This window comes from Ascochyta rabiei, chromosome 19 (genome assembly GCF_004011695.2).
Source record: "Ascochyta rabiei chromosome 19, complete sequence".
NCBI classification, from domain to species: Eukaryota; Fungi; Ascomycota; class Dothideomycetes; order Pleosporales; family Didymellaceae; genus Ascochyta; species Ascochyta rabiei.
Genome location: NC_082423.1, coordinates 1148377 through 1157626, shown reverse-complemented (window position 1 = coordinate 1157626; position 9250 = coordinate 1148377). Strand labels below are relative to the sequence as shown.

The following is a 9250-nucleotide window of genomic DNA, read 5'->3' as shown; positions in this document are numbered from 1 at the left end:
CCTTCCTAGGAATAAACATAATTAGGTACCCTGCAGGTAATTCTAATCTTCTAATAAATCCCTTCTTAAGGTTCTCCTTAATGTACTTACAAAGTACTTTAAGTTCCTTTTCTAATAACTAGTATAATAGCCTAAAAGTTAGTATCTTTCCTTTCTAGAGCTTAATCTTGTAATCCTAGAGTTTATGCTTAGGCAGGGCTTTTACTGTAAGCTTGTCTCTAAATATCTCTGCATACTGTCTATACATATTAGGGATAGTAGGAGGTGCACTCTTTTCCTCCTTAACTCTTACTTTATAATCTGTAGGGCGTTTAGCATCTATAGAGTTAACTGCTCTATCTTAGCACATCTTATATATTAAAGAGACATTATTATTCTTCTTCTTATCTACTAGCTACTGTGTGCGCTGCGTAGGTGTAGATATATTAGTACCGTATTTACATCCTTCTAATAAAAGTCTTTCTTATACCTAGTCTATCTTTAAGTTGTCTTTTTATAACTAGGGAAGTCCTAATATAATATTGTGTGTAGCCTTTATAAAGACGTCTAGGTTTACTTCCTTATAGTGCCCCTGTATCTATAGGGGAGCTGCTAGTACTTTAAACATAATTAGCAGTTTATCTAGCATTAATTCTCTATTAGCTACTTAAAGTAAGTAAGGGTTCCTATTATAATATAATCTAAGTCTAGCTTACTAGATTACTGTTCTAGATATATAACTTACTTATGCTCCTAAGTCTAAGAGTGCTATTAAGGCTACCCTATTTAGTTTAATAGGTAGCTTAATAAGGTAATTGTTTCTAATGCTATTAATAGATTAATCCACTAGGGCTTATAGGCGCTAGCCTAAAAATGTCCCTTCTTTTCTAAACCCTTTAAATTCCTTTGTACTGCAATGCTTCTTATAATCTGCGTTAAGGCAGTTCTGCCAGCGTGTATTGTAGCAACTTTTGTTAACTACTAGCTGTATTTATATTATAGCCTGTAGGTTATTTGTTCTAGGAAAATGTGCTTTTTAGCGTTTGTTAATAAGATAAAGTTTACATAGGTTATTATAACACTAGTACCATTAACTGCAACAGAGGCTACGTTGTGCTAGGAACCATCCTGCACTAAGCTTCTTTTATAGTAGATTATATATTTGTCCTTAGTACATACTGTCTATATAAGGTTTCTATATTTTAGGTTTTAGTAGTCTAGGATATACTGTAGTTGTAGGCTAATTATTAGTAGTACTTCTTTCTGCTTCTGCATACGTTCTAGGCTAAGCTATATTTCTTACTTACACTAAAGCTAGTCTTTAGCTTCTTTTAGGTTATTAGCAAACTATTTGCTATTGGTGCTTTCTTTTCTAAACTAGTGCACGAGCTGTTAGAGTTCTAGTGTTATTTCTGTAATTTTAGGTACTCCTACAGGACTAACAAGTTCTTAACATATTTAGTAATAGGTTTCTTTATTATTACGCTTCTAGCGTTATTAAGCTATACGTTCTTGTTTACGTGTTAGTAGGGCGCTAATTTAGTTAAACTCTTGCCCTAAGGTGTCTAGTAGGTTGTCTATCTTTTGCTGGTTATTATTAGAGTAGTATTCTGTTTCTTTGCCTGTCTAGGCGTCCTAGTAGGGTATTGCTACACAAATTAGAGGTACAATATAGTTATTATTATCCTCTAGACTAGACTCTAGGTCTTCTAGCAGTCATCCTATGTTATTAGTAAGAATTTCCTATTTACTAGCATCTATATTATTATAATTACATGTAAGTATATTTAACTAGCAGTAAACCTTATTTATCTAGCAGTCCCTAGCAAAGTAGCCTAGTTTGCCACAGTTGTAGCAGTCCCTGCTGCCTCTGTGTTAGTTACCCCCCTTAGGCTTCTCGTTCTATTGCTTTAGTAGTCCCTTGTTAAGGTTTAAGAGGTTTATTGCTTTAGGTCTGTAGTATCTACTCTAAGTGTTGCTGTAGGTGCGCTAACCAGTATTTAGCTAATTACAACCTCCTTGCTGTCCTTATTTCAAGTTGTTGCGCTACTAGTTCCTTAGTAGTAGCCTGTTAGTAGCAATAACAGTAGTACAGGCTCTAAGGTTATCTTAAAGTTCTTACTAAAGTTCGTAGAGTTATACGTTAATGTTAATAGCAGTATTAATAAGCTTATTAAAGGTTTCTGTGCTTGCGCTAGTGCGCATAAGTTCTTCCTTAACCTTAGGCTTTAATCCTTGTTAAAACATATTAATTAGGGCAGTGTTGTCCTAGTTAGTGTTAGCAGCAAGCTGCTAAAACTCTGCAGCGTAGTTAGTAGCTAACTTGTCCTGTCTAATCTTCTAAATGTTACGTTAAGCAATATATAGTTTATTAGAGACTCTAAAGATTAGCTTAATCTTTTCTTTAAATAGGTTAAAGTCTTTTATCTATTTATCTACGTTATCTAGGGCCTTGCTAGCTTAGTACTGCTGTATAAAGGGCTTAATCTAGGTAAACGCTTTGCTACGCATGTAGCTAGCTGCAAGGACTACTTATTTAGCCTTAGGAACCTTCTTACCTTAGAAGGTAAAGAAGAGGTCCTACTGCATAAGCTAGTTATTAAGCTTACTACAATCTCTATAGTAAAGGTTAGGCTTATTAACGTTTATAGTGCTAGTAGTAACAGTTACATCTATATTAATGTTACTAGACGTAGAGTTGCTAGGGGTAGCACAGGATCTAATAGTACTTATCTTAGGGGTGTTTAAAATATTAAAGTTGTACTTTAGTTAAAGACTGTAAGTACTAATTCTATTAGTTCTTAGGGATAAGTACTAGTAGATTTACTAGGGTTATTAACTAAGCAAAGCTTGTAAAGATAGGGTGCACTAAATAGTACAGAGTAGACTGTCTAGTATAAGCGCAGGTTAAGATTCTAAAGATAAACTTAATTAATAAGGTTAAACATAAACTATAAGGGTTGTGTTCCTACTTAACTATATACTTTAATAATAGTGGTAGTAATACAGACTAATCAGTGTTAAGGATCCTCTAATCGCACTAATCACTAATTACACTAATTACTAATTACACTAATCACTAATTACACTAATTACTAATTGTAATAATTATGCTAAGCCTGATTATATCACGTGATTCTTGGCTTCTTGCTAAGTGTTAACGCTGTCATGTTTGCTTACGCTAAGCCTAATGACTTGTTATACTTACTGTGCCCCATACACTGTAATTAGCTTACATCCTTCCCGTGTTCTGTAGATCGTAACAGCTAGATTAGAAGAAAACTTATTTTTATTTTGCTAGCAGGCAGTGTATAGATATAATAGGAGGTTTAACAAAGCATAAGCAGGATTCTTAATTGGTCTGCAGGGTTGTAAACTAAGGTGCTAGATAAGATGCTTAGTCCTACAGCGTTTTATAACTAGGTGCTAAAGAACTAACCTATAGTTATAACAGTATATATATAGATAGCTATCTTATACCTAAGAGGCTTTGCTATATTTACTCTAGATCTAGCCTAAGTAAGTTAGTGCATCCTAATATAGCTTTTTAGAAGTAGGATTACTTCCCTATAATGTAGTTGTCTACTACTAATCTTATGCTATAATAGTTACCTCCCTTTTACTAGTATTAGAGTTAGGGGAAACAGGCTGTTTAATTAGATATAATTGTTTTAGAAAAGCCTCTTTAACAAGTTGTGTAGCAGAGAAAGTAAGAGATAGAAGGAGCTTAGGTAGAGTAGAAAATGTGTCTACTAGTAGTAATAACATATATGTTATATATAGACGTAACAAATATAGGTATTTAATTCTAAGGTAATAGGATAATAGAAAAACTTTTTAACAAACTGCCGATGGCAAGCCTAAACCCTAATAACAAGATTGTTATATTTAGTGCTAGGAACTAGTTGCTCTATAAATTTTTTAGGGTTAGCTTAGATATCTTAAGTAGGTTTCTGATTAGGTAGAGATACAAGATAATAAATTAACTAGAAATTAGTAGAGCTTGCGAAACAGGCCATGTATGTGTTAATTAGCTGTTATTTTAAGCTAAAGCATTAGCTCTATATCTATTCTAGATCTATCTTATTACTGTTATCAGATCCTTTAGAGCCTAATTCCTAAATATCATTTTTTGCTAACAACTTGTAAAATTGCTTATTAGTCTTATACACATTTGGCAGAGACTAATAGTACTCCTCTAAGTTAAAATTAGACTCTTTAATCTCCTTAGTACACTTATTATTATTAGGTGCTAGAATAAATAGGCGATAGCTGACAGGCCTAGTATCTAAACTAATATTATCTAAGAGAGACAGAGGTTTAGTTTAACTACTGTAATTAGTAAGTGTATGTAATAACATAATGTAATAACCTATAGCTAGGTATTATTTGTTATAACTACTATAGTCTTAGCTAACATATTATTATAGAAGGCCTCCTATTCTTTCTTCTCCTTCTTGCTCTTAAAGATGTTATCTTTAAGATTTCGAAGACCTTACTAATACTCTTAGCAGGGCAGTTTCTTAACAACGCTGCTATTAGAAAAGAGCTGTTTGTTACCTTAGCCTATAGTAGTCTAATTAGCAGTAGGAATGTCTTTAGTAATTTCTACATGCTATCTAAGGGTCTGTTAGTGTGCGCAAAGATCTATTTTATACTTAAGATTATCCCACTTCTTATAAACAGTCTTAAGCTTGTTTTTAAGCTACTTAGCTGTTCTTAGTTAGTAATGGTTTGTGATAAGAAGCTGTAATAACTAACTACTAGTAGATAATTTAAAGCGTTGCTAATCTATATCTTCTTTAGTCTATACTACTATTACAGCTTAAATATTAAGATCTGCTAAAGTATAAGACTAGTCTTAACCTAACTTTAGCCTAGCCTAGTATTTTGCTGTATAATTAGCAGCCTTTGCCTTATTAAAATTTCCTGCTCTTTGCTACGCAAGATAGCTTAATTTCTTTATTAAACAACGTAGATACTGTCGCTAAGCTCTCCCTTAAATAAGACTTTTATGCCAGTCTTTTGGCCTACAGCCCTAATCCAACCACAAGAATTAAGGACGTGTTTTTCCATAATCTCTTCAATAGAAACCCTAGTATTATTAGCACTAACTGTTATAACAGCCTGTAATTACTACCTTATATAGTTAATCCTACTCCTTAGCAGTAAAGCCAGCTAGTATACAAGTACCTGTAGTGCTAGTAAAGGTTAGTATATCTTCCTCCTCCTCCTCCTTCCTAACATTATTAGCGTTAAGATTAATTATGCTAACTGTAATAGGAGGCAGTAATAACGTGAGGTATTGTAGTAATAGAAGGTATTATAGATATAGAAGGTGTTATAGAAGTATAGGGCAGTAGTAAGCTTTTTAGGAGCTAGTCTATACTTAACCTCTTCTAGTTTTACTAGCGCAAAAGCAACAAACGCTAGCGCTGTTACAACAAAAAACATTAAAAACCTTTCTAATAATAGTAAAACAGCTAAGAGCTAGGTATAACCTATACTAAAAGCATGTGCTTAGCTTATATCTAAAATCTATAAGTTATTACAGCTTAGTATTATATAACTATTTATGCATAATAGTTGCAATAATCCCCTACTTACAGTAGATTCTTCTTTTCTTGCGCTAGGCAGCAGCCTTGCCTCTACTAGCGCCTAAACAACAAACACTAGCGGTTAAGCAACAGGAAGCATTTGCAACGCGTCTAATAATAGTAGTTTAAATTAGAATTAGACACAGCCTAGGCTAAAAGAATGTGCTTAGCGTATTTACACTATCTGTAAGTTATTACAAGTTCTTATTATAGTTATGCTAGTGCATATTAGTTATAATAACTTTCTACTAGCTACAGATTCTAATTTTCTTGCGTTAGGCAGCAGCCTAAACTTTAGCAGCACACAGACCTCTGCACGCGTTATTACACTAACCTATTAATAAACTCTACTATTACCTTCTACACTACACTACTACACTACTGCAACAGCTACACTCCTATAATTCTGCTACACAACCTAAGTATAGTACAATATTACAGCCTACTATTACAGCTATTACAGCCTACTAGCTATTACACCTGCTATCACACTTGTTTTTACAGCCTACTACTACAGCCGACTACTACAGCCTACTACTACAGCCTACTATTACAGCCTACTACCTAATCGCCAACATAGCTAGAGTTTGCAGGAATAAGGCTGTCCTAAGCTAAGGATTAGCTGTAACTGGCAGCACGCTGGTAAGAAAGCCCTTAGCAGCTAAGTCTGCCCGTAAGGCGCCTGCTCTGCTACTAAGGCGCAGGTACTATTATAAGGCTGTCAGTATATCATTACATTCTATTATTACGTTTAATAACTAATACTAAGCTAGTAGTTATACTACGCAATATCTATTAATACTTAAGGTTAACTATATTATTAATACCTAATATGTCATTATTACGCGTAGTTTAGGAAGTTGCTCTTTAACTAAGAAATAATCTTTAGTCCTAGGCTAGCGCTCTAGAGGCTCTTTAGGAGTCTGCTAAATCTTTTCTTACTAGTGTCTTTAAAGGTATATGTAAGTTCTCTATAGAAAGACATAAGACTAATATTAAAAGATATTAATATAAACGCTATCTACATAAAGTAAGTTACTATTTAGCTAAAACATATAGCTCCTATAAAGTAATAAGACTAGAGGCTTATAAGTAACCTCTGCTAAGTAATTAGATATTATAAGAGTAGAAATAGAGAGAACTAGGGTTTTATGGAATGTTTATATAATATAAGCTGCTAATAAATAAATATACCTACTTATAATAATTATCTATAATAATACTTAAAGCTAAATAACTAAAATTTTATAGGAAAGAGGCTTTAACAGGACAGATGTGTAGTTACTGTCAAGGCCACGGCTCTGCCCACCGTGCCAAGCATGCCAAAAAGGTAACAATGCTCACTTTGATAGTGAGACAGCGGCCAGAACAGTACTTATTTGCCCTAAGGCTTCCTACAGGTCAGAGGTGGACGCATCCACATGCCTGAGGCTGAGAGTCTGAGGCTGAGAGCCTAACAGTTACGTAATATACCTTACATCTACCCCTACCCTATATAGACCCTACCCTACCTATACCTCTACCCTATGTAGACCCTACCCTACCCCTACCCCTACCCCATATGGACCCTACCCTACCCCTACCTCTACCCTATGTAGACCCTACCCTACCCCTACCCCTACCCCATATAGACTCTATCCTACCCCTACCCTCTTAGTAAGGAATTAGTGTGGGTAGGGGTAGGGTAGGGTAGGGTACATCACGTGATGTACCCTACCCCTACTCAACCCTAACCCTTTTGCCACCGTAGCGTTACCTACTAGTTTTTAGCGCGTAGCTCCTCTATTGTTGCAGGTTTTAGTCCTGGCTGTTTCTTAAAAAAACAATAGAATTAAAGGTACTACTATTGAGCTTAGGAAGAGGTAAATAATGTAAAACATTTATGTTTAGTACGTGTAAAGGAAGTAGGTAAGACACGTTGCAGAGAAAAAGTAAACAGATTTACTATGGTAGCTGGCATAAGTAGTGTAGGTGGGTCCGGCATAACTAGGGTGTCATCCGAACGAACCGGAAAGGCCCTATTAACTAAATTACACTGAATCCCCCCTATTTCTATATATAATACATTGTAAACCTGTCTTAAGCATAAAGGATAGATGCCAGGCAGTTATAGATGCCCGTGGTGGGTACACAAAGCACTGAGTAATCAATTAAATTCACCCGAAAAATACAGCCGAACAACCCTGTCGTGCTTCCCCACCTACACTACTTATGCCAGCTACCATGGTAGTAGCACACGCTAACAAGTAGTTTAGCAGGTTTCTAATATTGGTCTAAGCGCATCTAGGGGCTTCTATTCGTCAACATCTACTCCACCTCGGCCCTACTAAACCACCCCCTGTTCGCTTGTGGCCAGAGAATCGAGTTTTTATGGTATGCTTCTTAGACTATATAAACCTCTAGGAAAGCTTCTGGTTCACTTACCTGATATATCATCGATTTATTAGATATCCTTTGTTCTAATCGCTTATATCACACGGATTCAACCTCGCAATGTACATTCTCTCTTATCTTAATATATTATTGGCTACGTCATCGCTTGTTGCGGCAGGATGCTCAGTCTGTCCTTTTTACAGGTAGGTCAAACTTCTAGTGCTTCCTGGCTAAGATTGCCCTCAGCTATTCTGATAACTATTTATATTAACCCTTCTGATAGCGGAAGATGTACTGCACCAGACGGCTCAGGCTGTAGGAAGGGCGAAGTTAAATTTCAATACGTTGCTGCGCAAAATTACTGTTGTCGCGAAAAGGGATTTGAAACTGTTCAGTGTTGGAACGCCTGCTAAACTGATTGCAGTAGGTAAGCATTCTCCTTTCTAATACTACGTATACGTCACTTAGCCTTATGTTTCTCTACGTTGCGTGTATTAATTACATGTCTGCTAAGATTTGTCTCTAAGTGTAACGGGCTGAACACCCTTCGCCTCCTCTTCTCGTCTTTGGCCTCGTTCCTGCCTGCCTGCCTGCCTGCCCGCCCTACCTACCTACCTCCCGGATTGTTGCTCAGGCAACCATCAGATCTGTTGCCCCACAACAAGTATACTAGATAGCTGCTGGATACTCAATAGCTCCTCATCGAATACAGTCTCGTTACCTAGCGTCGCCTAGTATAGCTCCTTGAGCCTAGCCCCTTACATTAAGATGAGATTTGTTCTGAGACTAGATGTTGAGAGTATGCCTCAAGTAGTGATAATATTAAACCGCGGTATCAAGAACTGGAAGAGTTGGTTTTCGCGGATAAGAGGCAGGTGTTACAAGTAACACGCAGGAAGCTCTCCTTGTTGAGGACGACAGGTCGAAGACCAACAAGGCGCTCTCATGATTTGATTTGATTTGATCAGATCCTACACGGTTGCAGCCGCGAAGTGCAGCTATGCCCGGTTGACAGGCTTGGCAGACAGCCGACGCGATGCAGACCTTGATCCGCACTGCCCCACTTTACTCTTAAAAGAGCCATCTGTCCCTAGAGGGCTGCAGTGTCTAGCTTCTATCTACGACTATGTACGTCTTATCTCTAGAAGTAACATGTTTGCCTGTATTTGTGTTCCTTAAATATTCTTCCTGTATATATGCTGTACTTAAAGCCTTGTATGTGCAGCGTTGTTTAAGGCTTATAGAGGCACAGTTGCCTTGTGTTTTGCGACTGCAATACCTTCAGTCTCCCCCTAGCGTTC

General features: G+C 36.5%; 1 protein-coding gene across 1 annotated transcript, besides 20 other annotated features; it reads left to right on the top strand.

The window, feature by feature from the left end:
- Positions 1-84: part of a mobile genetic element that runs on past the window's edge.
- Positions 1-1631: part of a mobile genetic element that runs on past the window's edge.
- Positions 1-3250: part of a mobile genetic element that runs on past the window's edge.
- Positions 1632-3010: a mobile genetic element.
- Positions 2807-3250: a long terminal repeat.
- Positions 3025-3075: a tandem repeat.
- Positions 3076-3252: a mobile genetic element.
- Positions 3251-3254: a direct repeat.
- Positions 3255-3800: 546 nt separating this feature from the next.
- Positions 3801-3954: a dispersed repeat.
- Positions 3955-4228: a dispersed repeat.
- Positions 4229-4592: 364 nt separating this feature from the next.
- Positions 4593-6006: a dispersed repeat.
- Positions 5199-5221: a tandem repeat.
- Positions 5937-6011: a tandem repeat.
- Positions 6012-6018: 7 nt separating this feature from the next.
- Positions 6019-6140: a tandem repeat.
- Positions 6141-6376: 236 nt separating this feature from the next.
- Positions 6377-6555: a dispersed repeat.
- Positions 6556-6755: 200 nt separating this feature from the next.
- Positions 6756-6818: a tandem repeat.
- Positions 6819-6866: 48 nt separating this feature from the next.
- Positions 6867-7017: a dispersed repeat.
- A 224-nt stretch (positions 7018-7241) lies between these two features.
- Positions 7242-7273: a tandem repeat.
- Positions 7274-7518: 245 nt separating this feature from the next.
- Positions 7519-7803: a dispersed repeat.
- Positions 7804-8069: 266 nt separating this feature from the next.
- On the top strand, positions 8070-8362 carry EKO05_0010488 (uncharacterized protein; the record flags this gene model as incomplete). Its single annotated transcript, XM_059637762.1, has 2 exons — positions 8070-8152; positions 8233-8362. The coding sequence occupies 2 exons, from the start codon at positions 8070-8072 to the stop codon at positions 8360-8362; spliced, it is 213 nt and encodes a 70-aa protein (XP_059493745.1).
- Positions 8363-8518: 156 nt separating this feature from the next.
- Positions 8519-8569: a tandem repeat.
- Between the last annotated feature and the right edge of the window lie 681 nt (positions 8570-9250).